The 24,364-nt window shown below is 41.7% G+C and overlaps 1 protein-coding gene across 1 annotated transcript; it reads right to left on the bottom strand.

Annotated features, from left to right (window-relative positions):
* Positions 1-1,237: 1,237 nt before the first annotated feature.
* cyp1b1 (cytochrome P450, family 1, subfamily B, polypeptide 1) lies at positions 1,238-9,979 on the bottom strand. The gene is made up of 3 exons (XM_080739932.1): positions 9,373-9,979; positions 8,247-9,252; positions 1,238-5,181 (listed from the first exon to the last, which is right to left on the bottom strand). The coding sequence occupies exons 2-3, from the start codon at positions 9,242-9,244 to the stop codon at positions 4,569-4,571; spliced, it is 1,611 nt and encodes a 536-aa protein (XP_080596058.1). The 5' UTR covers positions 9,245-9,252; positions 9,373-9,979; the 3' UTR covers positions 1,238-4,568.
* Between the last annotated feature and the right edge of the window lie 14,385 nt (positions 9,980-24,364).

Here is a 24,364-nt window from a genome sequence, read left to right on the forward strand (position 1 = left end):
ATTAACAATCTCCTAAACTCCTCAAACACATATACAGTAAGTGACCATCATTACATTCTCTCTCATAAACTCTGTTTACTTGGGAAAGTCTTGTGCATAAACAGGTGTTAGGCCAGTTTCATTTCTCAGTAATTAATGCTCATGCACTGGGAGTTGTTGCTGCAGCTTCCTGTGATTCAAGAGGGAAAACTAATAAAAGCTAGCCTTGTAATGTTGTAGAGCGGTAATGCATTTCTCAAAGTCAAGATGACATAGTATTCATATTAAACATACAAGTGGCAGGTCTCTACTACCAGGCTAATCCTGGCTGCAGCAAGCCAGGATCCCAACAGAAATTGTCCCCAGATTCCACACATTACTTTCCCTAGTGGAAGGTGGTAGAAAGATGGGGAAAACACTGAGTGTCTTATCAGAAATCAACTAGCTTTATCTGAATTTGTCACGCACACTAACTTGACTAGTTTAACTGGCAGAGAACCTCTCGCTGATCAAGGACAGGATGTTCTGGGACGCCAAGATAAAACGCCACACAGGGAAAGGCATAGGGGAAAGGGCTCTCCCAAGCACTTCCCTTTTGTTCCCACCTGACCTGGCACAGTGCCCGAAATACAGTACACATCTTCTCAACTCCCTCTTGACAGTGAATGAGACATGTTAATCAGCCTTATCAACCATCAACCGCGGATTGTGATGGAAAATTACTACAGTATACTGTACATTTGTTTGCTTTACAGACAGAATCCATTCTATTGAAGCTACTATGCAGCCAAGTTGAAGGTTATAACACTAAGCCTTAAGATATGCAGGTGAAACCAGATGATTTTGAAAAATCCCAGAATCTCTTAGAATATGATGTTTAATGAAAATAATTGAAATGCATGTGATTTCCTTATTTATGATTGAATAACAGAAACCCCTTTGTATTATGCTTACCTCCCAGAAATAATATTCTTGTGTTAAACATTCAGAAAATGTCATCAAAGAAATACAAAATAATGAATAAAATATGTTTATTTAGTATTACTGTACAATATCACTCAAAACAAGTTAGGTTGTCCTCTCAAGAAAGAGGATATGAAGAAATACTCTGAAGAATAACATCACAGCTGTACAATACAGCTACAGTAAAAGCTTTATCGCTATACAGTGAATATTGTCCTTTTGCTGTACTCATCTGATTTGTGTTATCTGACAAAGGATGCAAGAATTATGACTAGAAGTACATTGTAGTTGAGGCACAGAGGGACGAGGGTTGACGTGTTTTTAATCAACCATGTATTCTACAAATAGAGATAAACGACTCAAATACGTTAGTTCAACGTGGTGGCTTGAAACAGTGTCACAAATGAGGGCCTTCTAACAATACTAAATGATCACAAACGTGAAACCGAGGGTCTAAAATCTTGTTTTGCAGGATTTCTATTCTGCTCTCATAACCTTTTTTTTTTTTAAGTTTTAAGAATTCATGTATACAATTTGAGAACATTTTCAAGGAAGGCTATTGTAGAAACCAAAGAGTAATAATTAATTTCATAAATTCATAATTTTAATTGTCACACATATATAACAGCCTAGCTCCAGGCATTTTAGTAACAGCCTGGAGCTGTTCCTTTCCTATTGAATGGGGCACTGACTTAACAGAGTCACACATTTCTTTGTCTGAACTTATCAAGGGAACTACATAAAGTGTTATAGCCATACACCGTGATTGCCCTTTAAATGTTGTTGGATACAGCTATTTCTTCCACATTTTGAGAGTAATAGAGGGGAGTGGCACATTTTGAGATAATGCAAATGTAGCTTTCCACAGCCAGAGCCAGAGATGAGCCTGGTGCTTGTAATCTATCTCCGGGGTTTTAACATTATCTGAAATTCCCCAACTGATATTTTTCTACCATGAATTAGCAGGATGTCCAATGCCTGGCAGTACTTATCTGTGTCACAGTATGTATTGTATGCATCTTTTGATTAGAGACACAAATTAGATGAAGGTACAAACAAAGATAAAAAAAAAACACTCCATTTTTACCCTGCTGTTCCAATTATACACTGCAAAATCCTGAGCGTTAATTCAATTGTGTGAGTGTAAAGACTGACTCTGTAAGGCTCAATTTTGACACTCATTTAAATTAACATTCAGGATTTGTCTGCGTACTTTAATTGCTGATAATATTCTGTATTTGTTTCAAAACTGCAGATGAAATAATTTGGTACTGTAACTGGAATCTTCTGACTAAGGAACTTAAATAACAGGGTATAATGTGTTTTCAAAGAGCAGCTTCTTGGACATTCAAGCTTATATATGCAGTTGAACATGAGCGAAATAATTGTGTCACAAAAAATATGTTTTAATAACACTGATCTAATATAGATCTAACATTAGTCATTTCATATATACATAGTACAGCAGTTCACAGACTAGCAACATTCGTAAGCTACATACGCAGCCAGTTAATGGTTAATGTTTGGTGCCCATATGCTCTAGCCTAATCCTTTGGATCAAAGTTTAGGCCATAATGTTTTAATTAACATTCAGAAGCATTATAGGTAAAACATTTGGCATGTGATAGGCCTTATTCCTGAGTAACTATGCATTTGTAGTTTGTCAGATGACACATGGTTAAATATTGAAGCACTATATGTGCATATCAGTTCTATCTGTTATAGAAATATTGCATTGCTTATGGTCGTGACGAAGTCAGCCCTATATTCCCTTAGCCCGACGATCCATCAGTTTTGGGCTGGGATTGGGCTTGGGGTTAGTGTTAGTGTTAGGTTTAACTACTTGAACCCTGGCATCCATATTGTGGGGGAACATAGGCCAAAAATAGCAGATCTAAGTTCACAACATGTCACAAACGCTACACATTGTGAACTTGAGGGCTATTTTTGGCCAAGAGATTTGGTGTAGACCGGAATAAGTGATGCCTACAGTTGCAATTCAAATCTGTTTCTCTAAGAATAGAGTGGTTAAGGTTGAGGGAACATAGTACTAGAGCTGAGGGAACATGGGTACGCTCCCCTCTTGACATTTATATTACTAGATATTGTATGAATGCAATGTGAGGTGTTCCAACATTGCAATAGCTAAATTTACACAAGCTCAATGAATTTCAGTTTGATAATATGATATGTATTCTGCCATAGCACTTTACAGAGTAAATTCCAGTGTTTACACTAGCCAGGATTTATTATAGCAGCTATTCTAGCTAGTATTTGGTGAGATTATGGTAATCGTGGTCAGCAAAGATTTCAAGGGCTTTGGGCTGATGGAAGCCCTTACAGATGGTTTATAGCTTGTGTTAAATGGATATACAGTATAGAGCATAGCGGTTGCGGCCATTTTGTGGTTCCACCGATCCACAGCTCATTAATTTTTCCCATCGAGATTTCCAAAAATATTTATATCGATTATTTTAAGTTTAGAATTAAGCCATCTGGGCTAGTGGTGAATCATGAACATAGAATATTTAATTATGTGAAAAAACAAAGGGTATTTATTAATTTATTCATACAATTGAATGTTCTTTTATTATTATTTTTTTACAGAATCAAATGTGTTATTGTCATGATTCCCCAGAACCCTGGATGGCTTGATTCTAGGCTTAAAATAATTGAAGGGAATTGATTGGAAATAGGGGCCTTTTCCACCGGCAAAGAACCGGTTCAGGTTCTTTCTCCCGGTTATGGGATGAACCAGAGGTGAGCTTTTCCACCGAGAACCGAGGTGGTTCCGAACGGTAAAAGTTGGTTCGCGGCCAGTTCGCAAGAACGAACCACAGTTCCAAGAAAGTTGCCATCCCATAGGCGGGAGAAAGAACCCAAACCAGTTCTTTGCTGGTGGAAAAGGCCCCATATGGGAAAAAATGGACCGGTGGCCACCACTGCTGTGCCCTATAGGGTTCATTCTGATGTCCATGTTGTAGTGGAGTCGACTTGAATCCTCCCCTAACTGCAGAAACCACAGTGTAATATCTGTCATGTTTATATCTGAATCTCACTAGTGGATTTTTGAATGCAGTTCTTTACAAACCCAAAGCGTGTCCTAATTATTTAGTGTCCAAGTTAACAGTACACCATTGTCAGGTCCATTACACCATATACGTTGACTCCCAAATAGGCCGGAATCCATTCATTCAGTTCATTCAAGACCCTCATTCAATTTGCATTTGTTGTGTTGTTTGTTTGAGTGTATCATGAGCGACAAATGAAAGAATCACCATGCCTCGAGCCTAATTATGCAATTGGCGTCAGTACATGATGTTTTCTTTTTTCCTTTCATGTATAGGGTACAGCATAAACACTGGGTCCAGTGAGAGAGAGACCAATGTCTTCACAATACTTGGAAAAAGCAACCGTGTCTCTAGACTCAGTCCTGTGAAGCAGAGTATAAAGAATGACTTTTGCCTGAGTTTTCAGCTTACCTATAAATATATATTTCAAAGTCATTTAGCCGACACCTGATTGCATGCAGGTGCTGAGTCTCTTCAGTGTATTGTCCTTCCAACCTTCATTGTTTATGTTGTAGTTATATGCCTACATTATGTTTATGTACTTTTTTTTCTTTGTCAGTCTGATCTATGTCCACCCACGTCCTCCCGGGTCCCTCCGTTCGTTGACTGCCTGCTGGCCTCGTCCAGCAGATCCATGTTGTCTCGCAGAGACACTGCTATGTAGAAGGGGTGGGGCTTCAGAGTCAGGCCATAGTTATAGTCCATAGTGAGCTGCTTGGTCGGGTCTGCAGTGATGTGGCATTGATGAGCCAGCAGGGAAGTGAAAAGGAACAACTGCATCTTGGACAAGTCCTCCCCGATGCACCTCCGCTTCCCCTGAGAAAAGATGAGCACGCTGCTCGTCAGGTCTTTGTTCAGGCCTCCGTCCTGGTCCAAGAAGCGCTCCGGGTAAATGGTTTCCGGGTGCGACCACATGGCCGGGTCGTGGTTGATGGACCACTGGTTGACAAAGATCACAGTGTTCTTTGGTAGGGTGTAGCCCATGATGGAGGTTTCCGTGGTGGTAGAGTGGGGGATGGTGAGCGGCACAAAGCTGGTGAAGCGCAGCACCTCGTAGATGAAGGCCATGACATAAGGGAGTTCCTGCTGGTCCTCGATGGTGGGAAGACGACTGCGGCCCACTACCTTGTCCACCTCCTGCTGGAGACGGAGTTGCAGCTCAGGATGCCTACATTGACAGGCGAAACCTACAGTTTTAGTAGATTCAGAGTTATCACGAGCCAAAGAAAAAACACATACCTAATTATTATAGATGAGGTTTGATAGTGTTAATAAATATATTAGGGCATAGCAGTGGTGGCCATGTTGTGGTGCCACAGATCGAAAACCCATTCATTTGTCCCATAGAGATTTCCGAAGATGTTTATATACTGTACATCTATCTATACTATAATTTTGCCAATGTCTGTCTGAGTGAGTGTCTGTCTGTCTGTCTGTCTGTCTGTCTGAAACAGCGTTTCTCCTCAGTGGCTGGAGCAATTGATTTGAAATCGCATCACCATTAGCATATGAACACACCTGACATAACTGTGAAGCCCGTTTGTCACTTTCACAAATCGTATGCTGTATATTAGCATTTTTATGCTGTATCTACTATCTATTCTGCATCTAGCATGAGGCACATCTATTCTGCATCTAGCTTGAGGCAAAAAGTTTAACTAGCTCTGTGTGTGTGTGTGTGTGTGTGTGTGCAGGCAGGCGGGTGTGTGTGCAGGCGGGTGGGCGGGCGGGCTGGGGGGGGGGGGGGGGGACAGTATCTCTGTAGCCATTAAACGAAACGGGTTTCTTACATTGATGCTCCTACATCATGCAAGCACCAGTTAAAGTTACTTTCCATCCCTCATATACTGTGTGCACAGTGCACATCCCATAACCCACACACTGCACATCATTTCGGAGCTCATGTCTTTGAACGGGTAAGGGCTAGTATACTATAATTTTGCGAATGTCTGAGTGAGTGAGTGAGTGTCTGTCTGTCTGTCTGTCTGTCTGTCTGTCTGTCTGTCTGAAACAGCGTTTCTCCTCAGTGGCTGGAGCAATTGATCTGAAATCGCATCACCATTAGCATATGAACACACCTAACATAACTGTGAAGCCCGTTTGTCACTTTCACAAATCGTATGCTGTATATTAGCATTTTTATGGTGTATCTACTATCTATTCTGCATCTAGCTTGAGGCACATCTATTCTGCATCTAGCATGAGGCAACATGTTTAACCAGCTCTCTGTGTGTGTGTGTGTGTGTGTGTGTGTGTGTGTGTGTGTGTGTGTGTGTGTGTGTGTGTGTGTGTGTGTGTGTGTGTGTGTGTGTGTGTGTGTGTGTGTGTGTGTGTGTGTGTGTGTGTGTGTGTGTGTGTGTGTGCAGGCAGGCAGGCGGGTGTGTGCGCAGGCGGGTGGGCGGGAGGGGGGGGGTAGCCATTAAACGAAACGGGTATTTCTTACATTGATGCTCCTACATATTATCATGCAAGCACCAGTTAAAGTTACTTTCCATCCCTCATATACTGTATGGACAGTGCACATCCCATAACCCACACACTGCACATCATTTTGGAGCTCATATCTTTGAATGGGTAAGGGCTAGTTACTTTAAGCGTGGAACAGGGCTGGATTAACCATTGGGCCAGTGGGGCCATTGCCAGGGGCCCTTGGCTCTCAGGGACCCTTGGGGGAACTGGGCTGTGTGGTCATTGACAATTTACTCAAATTAAATGTATATGTTAATATGGGGGGCGCCTAACCCCTTGCAGGGGTTAATCCGTCCCTGGCGTGGAACCAAGCCTTCCAGCCTCCTGGTGAACCAAACAACATTTGAATATTTAACTATATTATATTAATTTTTACTATATAATAAATACCTTTTTTCGTGGTTTTCAAAATCAAATGGTCATGATTGACATGGGGAGCCTGGATGGCTTGGTTCCAGGCTTAAAATAATTTATATAAAATATAATTATAATGTAGTTATATGAATAATGAATTGGGTTGCACCACAAAATGGCCGCCACGGCTATGCCCTATATAGGCCATATTATTTACTAATTTGTGTGCTAATAAGTGCATTCTTTATGCTGCTTGCTGCTGTGCCTTTTCTATTCAAGTGTCTGACCATCAGTCACCAATGTCATTTGAGATGCTGTACAGAACAGCAGAGATGGGAAGATATTCATAATAAACTTGCATTAAAGGAGTAGTTCACCCCCAAAATGACTTATTTTTTGATTACTCATGCCATGGAGACTTGAGCTCAATAATATTTTTAGTTTTTTGTCGCATTCCTAAGATTAAATTTGCTCCCATTGATTCCGGATCCGGAATCAATGGGGGTAAATTTACTAAAATGTTTTTTTTGCCTTGGGAATGGGACAAATACAAACAAATATTATTGAACTAAAGTCTCCATGGCATGAGTAATCAATAGAAAAAAAGTCATTTTGGGGGTGAACTACTCCTTTAAGTTACAAACTTAAGTTTATGGGCTAACATGGGCACAAATTAATGATCACTTTTCACGTGACACTAGGCCTACATCTCGGTTCCAAATATTTTACTTTAAATCCACTACATTTATTTGAAAAATGTAGTTCCTAATTACTTTTGATCATTATCACAAAACATGCATGCAGTGTACATTAACCACTTACATCCATTTCCACCATATGAAAATAGCGATCTACAGGCTCACAATGCGCACTGTGAGCTTGTAGATCTGCTATTTTCAAAAGATTTTTATACATTTGAAAACTTGAAATGGGACATTCTGCACATGCAAGGATTAGTAGACTACTTTCTACTTTTGGTATACTTTTAAGTACATTGTTATACCAATACTCAACTAGTAAATGTTGTATTCCAGATCTTTACTTGTAACAGAGTATTACTTAAGAGATACTTTTACTTAAGTAACATATGTGAGTACTTTTTCCATCACTGGTCATCAGCATGCATGCTCTGACTGCTCTCTGGTGTTGTGTTAGGTCCTGCCTGGTTATTATTACATAACAGTATTACTGCAGCGCCTCAGTGCCTGACTGTATCTGCATGTGTAGGTTTATGGAGTTTGGGGACATAACTAACAGGGTGGAGAGGATAGCTCTCCACCCTGTTAGTTTGACCAATGGCTCAGCTCTACTTCCATGGCATCATGATGTAGGCCCACCTTATCTTAAAATCTCAGAAGTATTTATTTATTTAGAAATTATGATAGGCTCGTGTGTTATTAGCATACCTACCTGACAAGTATCAGGATGATCCACTGAAGTGCCGTCGACAGGGTGTCTTGGCTTGCTCCGAAAATATCCGTTAGAGTGGGGGGCACATAGTCCTTTCCAACGGGAACACCTCCGACAGATTTTCTCAGTTGGTCCAATGCCAGTATGAGCGCATCCGTCATGTCCCTAATTGCGCTTGACTGGAAATTCTTTCTGTGTTCAGTGACTTTATCTCCAATAAATGCGCTAAATTCCCTATTGACACTTTTAAAGTCCTCAAAGATAGTTTTGATGGGATTGGGGAAGTATTGGAGCCAGGGCATGACGTCCACTATACTCCCAGCGCCCACGGTTTTGGTGAACTGGTCATTTCGACCCACCACCTGCTTGAACTCTTCGTCTTCATAAGAATATCGTTTTCCGAAACATACTGCGCTAATAATGTTGGCAGTCGACACCACGAGATATGTCAGCGGTGAGAAATACTGGTGCGCCTGCGTTTCTTTTAAGAAACGCTGGAACAGTTCTCTCGCCTCACAGATAACGTGGTTTTCGAATGCCTTTTTGGTGTGGATGTTGCTTGTGGAGAACATGCGAACCGTGGACTGAGCCACTTTTCGGTGCACTTTCCACCACTCAGTGGCGGTGGCGAAAGCAAGCCCGTCACCATTGGAGACGTACTGGAAAGAGGTAAAGTCCGGTCTGCCAGCAAAATCGGCTCCCCTTTTAATGAGCGCCTGTCTGATCGAGTCCCCGTTCAGCACCACAACAGTCCGGCAGCCCAGTTTGATCTGAAAGACATTTCCATATTTCTTTGCCATGCGCGTGAGGGTGAGTTGAGGCGCCTTTCCAAGTTGCGCGGCGTTCCCGATGATGGGCCAAGGGAAGGGTCCGGGCGGACAGTGGATGCTGCTCTGTCGGAACCAGCGCCACAGGTGAACGGAGAACAGAAATGTCACGGATGCCAGCAATATAGACAGTGACGATGGCTTCTTGATCTCATCCAAAAAAGCATCCATGGTAGATCCTAAAGAGATGAATAATGAAATGCACAGATTAGCTATGTCAGTGTATATGGGTCTAACTGATATACAAATGACTCAAATTCATAATCATGAATATTACATAATCGGAGGATGTTGAGTACCTGGATGTTAGTCCTTATGTCCTCGGTGATAAATAGCAGCAGCAGCAGCGTTTTGACTGATCCAGGCTGGTTATTTTAATTATTTCATCCCATCTCAGACAGTTTTTTCTTTTTCTTTTTGTTGTTGTCCATATGAATTGATATGGGTTACATTTTGACCTGAAGACAGTTGACCAACAACACAAAACCCATTCAACAAATCTTTAATGTAGACCGAAATAAATCACAGCTGCTTCATTTGAGGTCTATACGTGAAAGCACTGGACCATGTTCTTCTTCTCTCTGTCTCTCTCTCTGTCTCTGTCTGTCAGTCTCTCTCTCTCTTTATCCCTCTCTGTCTCTGTTTCTCTCTCTCTACTCATATAGCCTTTGCTTTATCATTCATCCAACACAGTGCAGCATCATGTCTCGTCAGCGTCTGAGTCCTGGTTTGTTACAGTGGGTGGGTTTGTTGCATAGGGTGTCACATCACCCACCCCCTCCCACTCTCCCTCTCTCGCCCTCTCTCTCTCTCTCTCTCTCTCTCCCTCCCTCTCTGTGTGCATCCTAGTTGTTTTGCGCCCTGTAATTCATTGGTTGAATGTGTGCACAATCACTGGGGGAAAAAGTAGGCTACTCACATTTGTTTTACTTACAGTAAGTAAAAGTATCAATACAGTCTGCTTTAAATACTCTGTTACAAGTAAAATTCCGGAATTCAAAATGTACTTGAATAAAAGTGCATGCATGAAAAATGTGCCAATAATGGCAAAAGTAAAAGTAGTTTTCAAATGTATAAACGTTTATGAAAATAGCAGATCTAGCAAGCTCACAGTGCATCACATTGCGGTGCATTTTGAGCTTGTAGATCTGCTATTTTCAAATGGCCAAAGGGCTACAAGCTGAACGCTGAAGTGTTTAATGTATGTTTTGTAATGATAACCAAAATCTACTAAGTAACTTGTAACTATACAAGTTTCAAATAATTGTAGTAGAAGTAAAAGTACAATATTTTCCTCTTAGATGTAGTGGAGTACAATAAAATACCTAAAAAAATGTGAAGTAGGCCAGTATACTTATAAGTAAATTGAGGTAGTTACTTTACACCTCCCCTAGGGCCCTCCCTCCCTCGCTCTCTGTGTGTAGTTGCGCCCTGTAATTCAATGGTTGAATGTGTGCACACACTGCACAATGTTGCCTCCCCGCCTCTCTCGTTGTAACAGGCGAGAGAAATCTGTGTTATTGCCAAGCACAGTAGCAGATCCTATATCACACTCTAAAGTAGTATCAGTAAAATCATCCCTGTCGATTTAACTTTGAAAGCATTTGGTTACGTTTTGTTTTGTCCATTATAATATAGGCTATAGGCTACTCTTATACGAATGGATTTATTGGATTTTATATTTATTATTATTATTTTATATTTGCTGATGGTGCCTCTGTGGCTATAAATAGGCTAATCTTCAAACATATAGGCTAAATATCTTTAGATATTCTCATGGCATTATTATTATTATTATTTGCGTATTTGTCCGTATATATCGACAAGTTAGCGCCTTATTGATGCATGAGGCCTACAGGTAATTATATCATTGTTATATTTAGTTAGTTTATTAAATAAAAAAATAAATAAAACATTGCTGCGTATTTGTTTGCTGAGATAGGCTATATATAGTTGGATTTTAATACATTTCATATATTTAATTTTTAAAAATTATATTTTAATGTGTCAATAAAAAGGTTTTCATTTTCTCATGTTTCCTCTCAATCAACTAGCAGTTGCCAAGTGGGCTATACGCCTACTGGCTGCGGCAAGGGATAGGCTATAGGCTATGATAGCTACATCTGCAGCAGTTAGATCTGGCAGTGAGTGTGAAGAAGATGATTCTGTTTTTATTGTAGCCCATAATTGAAATGTCATTAGCCTACATACCTTTGATTAAAGACGTATCTTTGTTGTGGATATTATATGCTTAGAGTTTTGCATACAAGTAGTTATATTATCAAGCCACCAGGAGGAGGAGAGCCCCACGATCTTGCGCAATAATCTCACTAATTAATTTATACAACATTCAATAGTAGCCTATAGGGCTGGCTGTTCTCTGATTACTAATAGGCCGTTGTGTACGGGTACGTAGTTCAAACCTTGCGGCACTGATCAAGTAAGTACCAAAATATTATAATATAGGCTCTCTGGAATTTGATAATTCGTTCAATATAATAATAATGACAAATTAAAATACAATTTCAGATGATCTAATCAAGGATGAGTAAAATATCAGCGGTTATTGCCTTGTTTCATTGTAAGGTCCCTGCAGGCTATTCTCAAATATTGAATGAAGTTAGCGCACACTTTCTGGTATAGCCTAAGCCTATACTGGTAGGCCTACATCACTTCCTTTGTTTGCTTATAGACTTTTTGGCCTACTTCTTGTTGGTTTGGTTGTAGGTTTTCATCAAACATTAAGTTTACGCGCCCCATTCAGGAATGGTCCGTCCTTCTGTGGGTGTCTGGTGTGATGTAATAACCTATAGATTCAGCACCACGGATAGCGCTTTACAGATGAAGCCATATTAACCTGGCCTATGACCTTCATTTCATTCTATGCTCTTCGATGGGTTGCTTTTCCCCCCGTTGTTGTAAATAGGCCTTTCTACCAGGTGGAAACAGTACTCAAATGTTTTACTTAAAAACAATACTGCAATAGAAATACTCTACAAGTAAAGGTCGCATTGCGTCACATCGTGAGGCATGCGTTGCATTGAGCTTATAGGGTCGGCTATTTTCAAATGGCCTAAATGTATATACAGTAGGTCTGAAGTGGTTGGTGTATGTTTTGTAATAATAATCCAAATCTACTACAAACTAGTAAATAAAGTTTTCAAATAGCAAAATGTACAATAAATGTACAGTAAATGTACTTAGTTACATGACACCACTGCTTTATTTCTCCATTAATCTTAATCTTAATTAATTTAATTTAATAACCCAAAGACCACTTATAATCACATTATAATGCAGTGATAATGCATTATAATGTCTTTTGTGTAATATATTATAACTGAGAATTATACTGATTCTTAAAAAAAATAGTGTCCAGAAATAAGTAATTATTAATGCTTTTCAATATTTTATCATCATTGTTAATAGACTAACTATAATTATACAGTGTTATAAGGAGGTTATAATGCATATAATGCTCCTAGAAAGTGTTGCCATGTATGTATTTATTTATTTGATTTAGGGACAGTGCACTCAACATCACTGTAAATGTACCAGTGTGCCAGATGGCTAATTTTACAATTACAATTTACAATTTAGCAGACATGCTTATCCAGTGCGACATACAATAAGCAAGGTAATCACAAGAAAGAAAATGTAGAGCCTCAAGAAACCCATTTAAACCAAGAACCTATAGCATATAAACAATATAATCGAAACAATATAATTGTAAAAGTTGAGGACAGTGTAAAAGTTGTTGGCTACAAAATGCTTGTTCTATAGTATACTCGACACCAGAACATCTATTAGAATGTTAAGACCATAGGACCAGATAGATAAAAGTTAACGTGGTGTAATGTATTAACATGAGGCAAGGCATGGCATACAGCTTATGATGGTGATGGCATGGTAATGGTAGATGGTAAACTGATGATGATTTTTTAAATAATGCATCAAGGCAACACAGGAAACAAACTAAGGAAAACTGAACTCAGGAAACAAACTAAAGCAAACAAAATGAACACATGCTCCTGTCTGACTGCTGTGGAATGGCTGCCTTTTAAAGGGCAAGCTGAAATTAAGTGCAGGTGGTGTTAATTGGCAATCTTATCAGGTGAGTTGAGTGTGAGTCTATTGGGCTCCTCCCACTTGGGGCAGAGCAGGAGCAGGAGGGGAGGGGATTTTCTACAGCCGCCCCATCAAATATAGTCATATTTGATCATAAATAAAATCCCTTGTTCCCAGTGTCAGTTCAGGGCTAGCTACACCGTAGCAGGTGGGAAGGGTGAGCGAGTCTGTTGGTTGGCCACTCAGGTGGCTGCAAACACTTGGGCAGGGGGTCTGGAGGGCGACCTGGAGGGTAGAGCCACGATGAGGCCCACCGATGCCGGCGGGGACACTTCGGGTCAATGTCTGGGGGGCGGTGTCGGTTGGGTGCCAGGCCGGGAGCTGGGGGCTGCGACAGAGGGGGTGCAGGGTGCACCTTGGCATGCTGCAGTGATTGTGGTGGTGCATAGTGGGCTTGGAGAAGAGCTGGTGTCAGGGAGGGTTTGGGAGCCAGGGCTGAAGGCACCATTCTAGGGACAGGGGGTGCCACCGGGAGAGCTGAGGCTGAAGACGACCCTGGGACTGGAGGCACCACTGGAGGGGATGCAGGGGGCGTCTGGGTTTGTGGTGCTGGTGCTAGCTGGAGGGGGGGCTCGGGTGCTGGTGCTAGCTGGAGGGGGGGCTCGGGTGCTGGTGCTAGCTGGAAGGGGGGCTCGGGTGCTGGTGCTAGCTGAAGGGGGGGCTCTGGAGGTGGCAGCACCTGGAGGGGGGGCTCTGGAGGTGGCGGCACCTGGAGGGGGGGCTCTGGAGGTGGCGATGTCTGGGAAGGAAGCCTGGGTGGAAGCAGAGACTGGGAGGGCCCGGGTGCTGAGAGAGTCGACAGCTGGGGAGGAGGCCCGGGTGGAGGCGAAGACTGGGAGGGCCCGTTTGCTGGGGGAGTCGACTGGGGAGGTTCGGGCACTGGCTGGTACTGCTGGGGGGGCAGCTGGTAGGACTGCTGGGGGGCCGGCAGGTAGGAGGGCTGCTGGGGGGCCGGCAGGTAGGAGGGCTGCTGGGGGGCCGGCAGGTAGGAGGGCTGCTGGGGGGCCGGCAGGTAGGAAAGCTGCTGGGGGGTCGGCTGGTAGGAGGGCTGCTGGGGGGCCGGCTGGTAGGAAAGCTGCTGGGGGGCCGGCTGGTAGGAAAGCTGCTGGGGGGCCGGCTGGTAGGAGGGCTGCTGGGGGGCCGGCTGGTAGGAAAGCTGCTGGGGGGCCGGCTGGTAGGAAAGCTGCTGGGGGGCCGGCTGGTAGGAAAGCTGCTGGGGGGCCGGCTGGTAGGAGGGCTGCTGGTGCTGGGGAGCCGGCTGCTGGGAGCTGTACTGCTGCTGGTTGTAGGCTGGCTGCTGAGAGCTGTACTGCTGCTGGTTGTAGGCTGGCTGCTGAGAGCTGTACTGCTGCTGGTTGTAGGCTGGCTGCTGAGAGCTGTACTGCTGCTGGTTGTAGGCTGGCTGCTGAGAGCTGTACTGCTGCTGGTTGTAGGCTGGCTGCTGAGAGCTGTACTGCTGCTGGTTGTAGGCTGGCTGCTGAGAGCTGTACTGCTGCTGGTTGTAGGCTGGCTGCTGGGAGCAGTACTGCTGGTTATAGGCTGGTTGGTTAGCTGGCAGGATAGGAGCTGGACTCTGTGACAGGGGGTAGCCATTAGCTACATTAGCCTGCGCTATATGATAGCTTGGTGCTGGCTGTCCATAAAAGGTTTGTTGGTAGCTCCAGTACTGTTGCCATGCGTTTTGCCTCATGATCTCTATCTGGTCAGTATATAATTGGCCCATACCTGATAGTCAAGTAATTCCGGCTCGAAGGACCATGTAAAAGTTGAGGACAGTGTAAAAGTTGTTGGCTACAAAATGCTTGTTCTATAGTATACTCGACACCAGAACATCTATTAGAATGTTAAGACCATAGGACCAGATAGATAAAAGTTAACATGGTGTAATGTATTAACATGAGGCAAGGCATGGCATACAGCTTATGATGGTGATGGCATGGTAATGGTAGATGGTAAACTGATGATGATTTTTTAAATAATGCATCAAGGCAACACAGGAAACAAACTAAGGAAAACTGAACTCAGGAAACAAACTAAAGCAAACAAAATGAACACATGCTCCTGTCTGACTGCTGTGGAATGGCTGCCTTTTAAAGGGCAAGCTGAAATTAAGTGCAGGTGGTGTTAATTGGCAATCTTATCAGGTGAGTTGAGTGTGAGTCTATTGGGCTCCTCCCACTTGGGGCAGAGCAGGAGCAGGAGGGGAGGGGATTTTCTACAATAATATTGAAATAATATGTGCAAATGAAACTATACATACACATACATACATACATACGTACGTACATGCAGGTAAACAATGAATCCAAATCCTTTTTCCTTTTCTTCCTCAGTAATTATAGCTATTTGTATTTGTTGATTACATGTATTAATGTGTTAATATTCAAAAAAAAGTCCCCAGGCCTTTTTTGTGTTATCCTTTTAACCTAAAGGCTTTACTATACCTTTGTGCTGTTTATTAGTAGACTATTATTATATATTTTGACTAATTAAGTATTCAATCAATCAATAATTCAATCAATTACACACACACACACACACACACACACACACACACACACACACACACACACACACACACACACACACACACACACACACACACACATAATATATATATATTATTTTTTTAATCAATTACATTCTTAACATTGTGGTCAAGAATACAAACTTCAGTAAAAAAAAAAAAAAAACGTGAGAATGAGAGATGATAGCCATATCATGGTAGCCATATCTTGCAATGGTTGGGGGTAACCAGGAGAGAGAAGAGTCTGGGACGTGTTGAGTGTTGTCACGGGTGTTTTAGGGAAGGTTCAGACAGCTTGTCTGTGTCGTAGGATTGTAATCAGGCTTTTAAGGTATGGGGGTGCCGTGCCTTTGGTTTTCTTGTAGGCCAACGTCAGTGTTTTGCACTCTGAAGCCAAAGGGAGACATGTGATTGAAGACATTGTGGATCATTTGGAGGGGCCTAAATGAGCATGCCGGGAGGCCAGTAAAGTTACTGGAGTCAAGACTGGAGGGCTGACTCCTGGGTGAGGAAAGGTCTTCAAAGGAACTAGGGTCTAATCCTTCCAAATTGAAACCCGAAAGATTTTCAACAGTATACATCCCGAGCTGGATGTTAAAAGGCCATTCAAAAGTGAAAACATAAAAGCATGTAAGCAGAGAGGAAACAATCAAGTAATGAGACAACATTGCAACAAGCGAGGCAATTGAGGACAGACGTTTGAGTACAAATGAGGACAGACATTTGAGGACATGCCCTAACATTACCTTTCACCCTTTTTACCTTTCCCTTTTAATGACCCTTCATTAAAAGGCACATACATTTTCACAGCGTGGCTATGCAGGAGGCTGTCTTATGTGTAGGTAGGTCTGCGTGTGTGTGTGTGTGTGTGTGTGTGTGTGTGTGTGTGTGTGTGTGTGTGTGTGTGTGTGTGTGTGTGTGTGTGTGTGTGTGTGTGTGTGTGTGTGTCTGTCCGTATAGCTAATCTCGCAAACCAGTGGACTGAAAAGCTTGAGATTGCTTGTTTATTTTTACACATAATATTTGGAAAAAAGTGGTATTTAACTCTAATTTCATAATACAAGTCAAGAGGGTTCTGACCGAGCTGACCCTTCATAGATACTGTCAAATGACTAACATCATACGGTAGATGACTGAAGTTACAAGCTGGCCACATGCAAGGCCTACGTCCTGTTGGAGCCAAGCCGTTTCCATGTGGAGCCGAGATCCGCATGATTAGATTTTTGGAGTGTGTGTGTGCGTGCATGCGTACGTGCGTGTGTTGGCCAACAAAGCACAGTCAACGGTCAAACTAGTGATCCTGAACATCCTTGGTCATGAGACACTTTGGGTGCTTTATGAGCTTGTGATGTTTGGGGTATTGTCTGTTTCGTTTAAGGGAGACATATTTAGTGCTTGGATGGCAAAGAGGAATTCCATCCACAGGTTATCTTACAACAGTTCATTCATCAGGGCTCCCATGCAATTAGTTTCCCTTGTTTTCGCTACTATCTGATATCATTTATATCTATGGAGGGTATGGGATTATGGGAATGAGATGTTTTTTTTATATATATATCAACCATCTTCATATATGCCTACACTAGCAACTTCATGAGCAAAGTACAAAAACAATATATGGTTTGAAAATCAGATATAATTAAAAATATTATTAAACTTAAGAGATATTTGTTGTGGGCCAGCCTATGGACAGAGTAAACCTGGCTGCTTAAGCAAAACGATACTTTAGTAGAGTTTTGGGTTGTGTAGTTACCTTACCATTATGTAACTCCAAATATTGGCAAGATATCTTAAATAGTTGTTGTAGGAAGAAGATCCAGTCTGTATCTGCAGATAAATCAACAGAAAGTTGGAATCTTTATACAATAAATAATAAATACAAAAAAAAATACTTGAAGCTGGGTTTTGTAATGTTATTGCTTTATTTGTGTTTGTGTGTGTGCTAAAAGAGTGTAGGTCATTGGGCAGCATCTTTTGAATTATCAATTTCTAATCAACTGTGCAACTATTGAACATATCTGGCCAATATTTGGAGTTACATCATGACAAGGTATCTATAAGATATGGATAACATATTTATAAATATTAACCTTTAATGACATGCCCAAAAGAGGGATGCTGGGTTCAATGTGGGTTCGTGTTGTGTTTGTCCTCCACCGTGAACTCAGGACTAGTACTATTTGTCTTCCCTGTCTTGAGCCCACCCCAAATCTAGCACTGCACCCGAGAATGGTTTACACATTGCTTTCCTGTTCTTTTTGAGTGACAGCTCAACAGCTCATCGCGTGTGAGCAAGCATTGAGATCAGAAGAGCTCAGAAAGGTGTACGTGTGTGTGTGTGTGTGTGTGTGTGTGTGTGTGTGTGTGTGTGTGTGTGTGTGTGTGTGTGTGTGTGTGTGTGTGTGTGTGTGTGTGTGTGTGTGTGTGTGTGTGTGTGTGTGTGTGTGTAAAGAGTGGCTTAGAATGAGAAGATGCACTGAAAGTATAGTTCAGTTTCAAGAGAAGAAGACTCGAAATTCAAGATTCTTCATTGTTACATTCCATTATATACAAGTATAAAGATAATAACATTCCTGGGTTTTGGATCTTCGAAATTTTGGCAACATGAAAATAATAGCTAAAATGTAACATAACAATAGAAAGTTTAAAGAAAATAGAAATAGAAAAAATATATAATACAATAACAGGTGCACTAGTGGCTTTGTTAGGTGCTCTGTGCATGGTTCCTACCTGTGGTCCGATCCCTGTATTCGTGGCATACGGTAACTACTTTACCCTGATATCATGCATTAAATATACAATCACCACCACCTTGAAGTGTCTCCGACTCTATCCAGAATTCCTCGACAGTTATACACATGCTAAACGTGTGTGTGTGTGTGTGTGTGTGTGTGTGTGTGTGTGTGTGTGTGTGTGTGTGTGTGTGTGTGTGTGTGCGCGTGCGTGCGTGTGCGTGGGCGAGCGTGCGTGCGTGCGTGCGTGTGTGTGTGTGTGTGTGTGTGTCTGTTAAATTATATAAATAATTTGATTTGTGTTTTGCTATTCCGTTTTGCCAACATGAGCCGTGGTGGGGGCAGAGTAACTTCTTTCTTGGAAGTTATATCATTTGCAAATGAGCGTGATAGATGAAGAGGGTCATTACTTTGATTTATGTGTATAATTAATGGAAGCGTGTGTGCAGGGTCCTCAGAAGAGGTGTGCACGTCACCAAGCTTACAAGGCTTATCTTAGCCTCACGATCTGTGCTGTGAACTACTGAGGGGGAACAGGAGAACAGAGAAGACTGCTCCAGGCTATTCTAAACGTGTGGAGCAGAGTCACGCACATGTGCTCCATCATAGGGGTGACATGCACAGAGAAACACTGCTGACAACTTCACTAACCACAGATAAACCTTCACACAGCCAACACACACGTAGGTCTATACGGAAAATAAGTGCTATCATCATACGCTTCGAAAAGGAGCAAGGCTGAAACATATACTGTAGGGGTATGAAAGAAATATAAGCAGTAATTTTACATAGCCTAATGTTTATAAAAAATACGTGTGAGAAGATATATTTGGTCAAAATAAATTAGTACATCTATTGTTGTGAATATATATAAGTAAAACAATATCTGATTTGAAATGTATAGGCTACAGTATGAGATGGAAACAAATACATCAAATGAAACTGCAGTTTCAAGTGTCTTGAGTTACGTACATGGACATAAGTATATGGTAAATAGAAATGTCACAGTTGAGCACAGTTTTGATAGCCTAACGTTGATAAACCTATAAAAGACATAAAATGTGATTAGAAATGTGAATACAAAAACATAGCATGAACAATTTTTCTACAGAGTAAAATGTTACTCTACTGTGCGAGTCCCTCTGTAGGTGCTGTTGATAATATGTTCAGATGTGAATGAGAAGATAAAAAACTTTGTTATTGCAACAGGTTCTCACCCCCAAGGTGTTAGACCTGTGCCTATGCAGGATAAAGTAAAGAAAGTAACAATACATCATAAGCAGATTTCAAAGAGATCAAATCAATTTCTGAATACAATATTACCATGCCTTCTCTTCCTTCAAGTGACACAATAATGTCTGCATTATTCCATCAAGTAGGCCTAATAGTGCACTTCAGGTTTAGATGCTAGAGAACACAGATTGTATATCATCATTTATCTTATTTAATTAATAGAATTGCTCCATATGGATTTTAATATATTATGCTTTTCAGAACTAGTTTTAAATGTAGGTAGTGCTTTTTTTATAATGACCATCTATGTATTGTGTGCCAAATCCAGGCAAAGGTCAGTCTTTAGAGGACCACAGTATATGACAAGAGTACTACACACGCACGCACACACGCTCGCTCGCTCGCTCGCTCGCTCACACACACACACACACACACACACACACACACACACACACATCAGGACTGTCTGTATGGCCCCATCTTGTTAATTACTTTACTCTAGAGATGAAACAACCGGCCGCCGTGAGATTGGGCCGACTACAACCAAACCAAGCTGCCTGGCGATGAGTCAGGGAGTTGAGCATTGGGGCAGACCACCCTTTAGCTGTGGTCCAACTGTGGGCGCCTCATTACGACCGAATGACCCCCGTGACTCGAAATGTCAAACTGTCCGACAACAAACCCCGCAACCCCCGACTCACCCGAAATTTTCCCCAGAAGACTGCAAATTCTGTGTGCATGTTTTTGTGTGTGTGTGTTTTTTTTTTTGCAACGGTAGAAAAAATGTCAGTTCATGAAAAGAGAACGATGCTAATGAGCCTCTCAAGTATCCTAATGACCTTGCAGATTAACTGAGTGCTCACTGAGGTATCTGTATGGCTTTTTTTGTGTCTGGCCAACTGTTACGGAGGCCCTGGCCAAAGCGCAGTCAGCAGCCCGTGAAGGCGTCTCCCTTCATTCTCACACTAAAAGGGCATTTTCCCTCTGAATTCTGAATCAGCGCGCATACCGTGTTTTTGTGTCGTGTACTGCAGGAACACCGCTTTGTCGGAAATCTGTGGAGTTCAGCTGAACTGCCGGTACTTTGGGATGAATTGGAGGCGTATTGAGTTTTTCCACCGCATGACTGTGCTTTCAAAAAGCACGCCAACTCTAAAAGCTTTGCCCTCGTCTACCCTCGTAACCGTTGTCATCAGTCTTGTTTTTAATTGAAAAGACTGATTTGGACTTCTTGGGAAAAAAGAAAGTCTGTGACAAAGGGAAATAGCTGCTAATGAAGGCTGAGGTTTACTGTGTGAACTGGATGAACTCAGGATAGGCCTATGTGAAAATTAATCATGACGTTAAGTAGCCTATGATAATGACTGACGAATAAAAAGAATCTCAGTGTTAATCCTTGAGTTTTGTTCAAGCTATCCAGCTTGTAGACAGTAGGCTATACTGCCCTTTGTACAAATCAATTTGCAAAGAATGTTCAATGGAATGGTATGTTTGTTCATGTAACATTTCCTGTAGGAAATTATGACCTCCACTTGAACCAGTAAAGCTAGCACAATTTCACCTATTGCCAAAGTACATGGAATAATCAGGAATTCAATTCAAACCAACAGTAAAACATAACTTAAATCCACTTTAACTACGATAGCCTGGTGTCTACATGGAAGGCTGTAGGCCTACTGTATGTCAGAGCAGATGACCATTTTGAATAATGCTTCCAGAGATGATAACAAAGCGGTGGCGGGCCGATGATGCCTAATCTAGTCTCTGCATGATGACATGTTGCTATTCTAACCCAAACTGGGTCTGTCATTAAAAGTCACTGAAGCCTGGCTATCTCGCCCCTTGTGTTTATCTCTCCCCCCCTGTGCGAGGTGAAAGGTGAAGCAATGCTCAAAGGGGAGCTAAGCCTCTCCTCCACGACCCCCTCCCCGGGCCCGTCTTTGGTGTTTTCACAAGCAGGTAATGATGACGGACAGTCACGCAACGATGGGCTGCGGCCTGCGGAGGTGGAAGTCACGCAAGGTGCCTTGTCTTATCTTCTTTATGTCCTGATACCACAGCATAATGAGCAATCTGAAAAGAGGGCAGTGGTGGGGAAAGTACTCACATTTCTTGCTTAAATAAAAGTATCAATACTGCAATGTAGAAATTCTAAATATACTTGAGTAAAAGTACAAACGTGTTGATATAAAAAATATACTTAAGGTACCAAAGTAAAAGTACTCGTTATGCAGAATGTCCCATTTCACAAGTTTTTAAATGTATTAACATTCATAAAAATAAAAATAAAATCATTTGAAAATAGCAGATCTACTGTATAAGCTCACAACTGTGAGCTATTTTCAAACAGCCAAAATGCCTTTAGGGCTGAAGTGGGTAATGTATGTTTTGTAACAATAATCAAAACCTACAAAGCAACTAGTAACTAAAGTTTTAAAATACATGTATTGGAGTAAAAGTACAATATTTACCTCTGAGATATAGTGGAGTAAAAGTAAAAGTACTGAAAAATGGAAATACTCCAGCAAAGTAAAAATCCCTCAAAATTGTACTTGAGTAAATGTACTAGTTAAGAGGGTATAAAACACTGTCACGATGAGCATTAGTCCAACAGACAAGTCCGTGGCTGCAGTTCAAACAGATCTCTACATGTCTAGAGCTCTAGAAAATACTCTATTGGAGCAAAGCAAAAACAAAAAAATCAAATGAAAATTCTTTACGATGACAGCCTTAAGTTATTAATCATTTATAGTCATCATTCATTTAATAAACATTAATGAGTCATTAATCATTTATTGTCATAATTAATTTAATCATATATTTAAACATAACACTTTATCTGAATTATCAGCTTCCTTTTAGAATGATCTCAAACTAATAAATGCATGCTTGCAGGTACATGTAGGGTTACACTGTTACAATGTTGTGGTTACAGTACAGTACAGGATTTTCAAATATTAAAATAGTTGTGCCAGTTTCTATATTTATGCCTGGGTAACGCCTCAATGTCTATAGCTGCTGTCACCTGTTGTGACGTCACATTGTTGTGACATCACATTGTTGACCCATATTTGGCAATGCCCATATATGGATGCTCCTAGATGATGCCCTGTTAGGGGAACCACACTAACAGAATCCCTTTTAGACCCATATACTGTATGGAGATCTCTGATATTCCCATATCTGGGAAGGCCAATTGTGTCAGTCAAACCAGTGTGGCTGCCACAACATGAGTCACACTTGTAAATGAATTCCGTCCTTGTCCCTTGTATGCCCATATATGGAGATCCCTGTTGTTATTTTGTCCTAATTTTGTCCAACTTAAACAACCAACCCAACTCGAATCACACTTGCAAATGAATTCTGTCCTGTGCGAATTCATGTCCTGCGTGAGGTCGCTTTTCGCCCTTAGGGTGTGACTGGTTATAGGCTAAAATAATATTGTTATTATTATATTTTCTTATTGTCGCTGAGCTGATCATCATTCTGAAGGATTATCTGACATGCCTTTTTATATGCAATACCTTTTTTAATGTAATGATCCATTCAACCGAATTCTGTGTATTGTGTATTGTGTGTGTGTGTGTGTGTGTGTGTGTGTGTGTGTGTGTGTGTGTGTGTGTGTGTGTGTGTGTGTGTGTGGACTGGTCTTAACACACACACAACACGTGACATCTTATTTCACAGCAAACGTGAGGGTGGTCTCGGTGTTCCCAATTTTGAATGGACATATATTGCTACAAGGCTCTCCCATTTGTTAAATATGTTGAACAATGATGACCAGTATGTGAGAGAGCTTGCACGCTCTTCTCTTTTTCTGGACCTAAAACGACGTAAGGTCCCTCTGGCCTGTGGCTCGGATCCTAGCTTCCTAGGTTTCAAGAGGAAGCTTAGTGGAAAGCTGGACAGTCGCTCTCCTGGCTTTGGTGTGTGGTCAGACTGGCTGGACTTAAATGATCTATGTTGCTGGGCGGATGTTACCTTGGAGTGGGTAGGGTCTAACTCTGAGGCGTTGGCTGTCTCGGAGGACTTTATATCTGACCCCAGTATCTCTGTCAGAGCAACTATGACTGTGTGTGGAGCAGAACACCAACTGCCACTGACTAATGCCCGAGGTCGCCTCCTATGGGCACAACAGCAAAGGCAGCGTCAGCACTGGACTGAGCTGAGACTGCAGGGCAAGACCGCATGTCTCCCTGCTGCGGACCATTCTGTATCTCACTCTGTGTTCAAAAATGTTGCCATAGACGAATGCATTGTTGTCTTTACCCTGAAAGCGAGGTTGCAGGTTTTACCAACTAAACTGAATCTCTCCATCTGGTTTCCAGGCAATCATGCTCCTTACTGTATACATCATGGTCATGAACAAATAGCTGAAACCATGTCCCATATCTTAAATGGTTGCCATGTATACAGGGGACTCTACATATGTAGGCATGACAGAATAGTGGACTTGATATCAAAAGATATCTCTTCCATCTTCAGGTCCTCCATCATGCTTTATAAGCATTCTACTGTGAAGCCGAGCATGTTTAACCTGTGTAATGATGATTCTGTGTTCTCTAACATCTCAGCTAACACCCCTGATGTCATTGTTGTTAACGAAACCCACAGGGAGGTCTTTATTCTCGAGGTCGGCTGTACCTTTGATTACAGCTTAGAGGAAGCCTT

This window comes from Nannobrachium achirus, assembly GCF_963921795.1.
Source record: "Nannobrachium achirus genome assembly, chromosome: 13".
NCBI classification, from domain to species: Eukaryota; Metazoa; Chordata; class Actinopteri; order Myctophiformes; family Myctophidae; genus Nannobrachium; species Nannobrachium achirus.

What these genes read in the sequence shown, in the direction of transcription:
- cyp1b1 (XM_080739932.1), bottom strand. Translation starts at nt 9,244, where the DNA reads ATGGATGCTTTTTTGGATGAGATCAAGAAGCCATCGTCACTGTCTATA. An exon ending in ATCATCCTGATACTTGTCAG is followed by an intron (nt 5,182 to 8,246) that starts GTAGGTATGCTA and finishes CTGTCAATGTAG; the next exon opens with GCATCCTGAGCTGCAACTCC.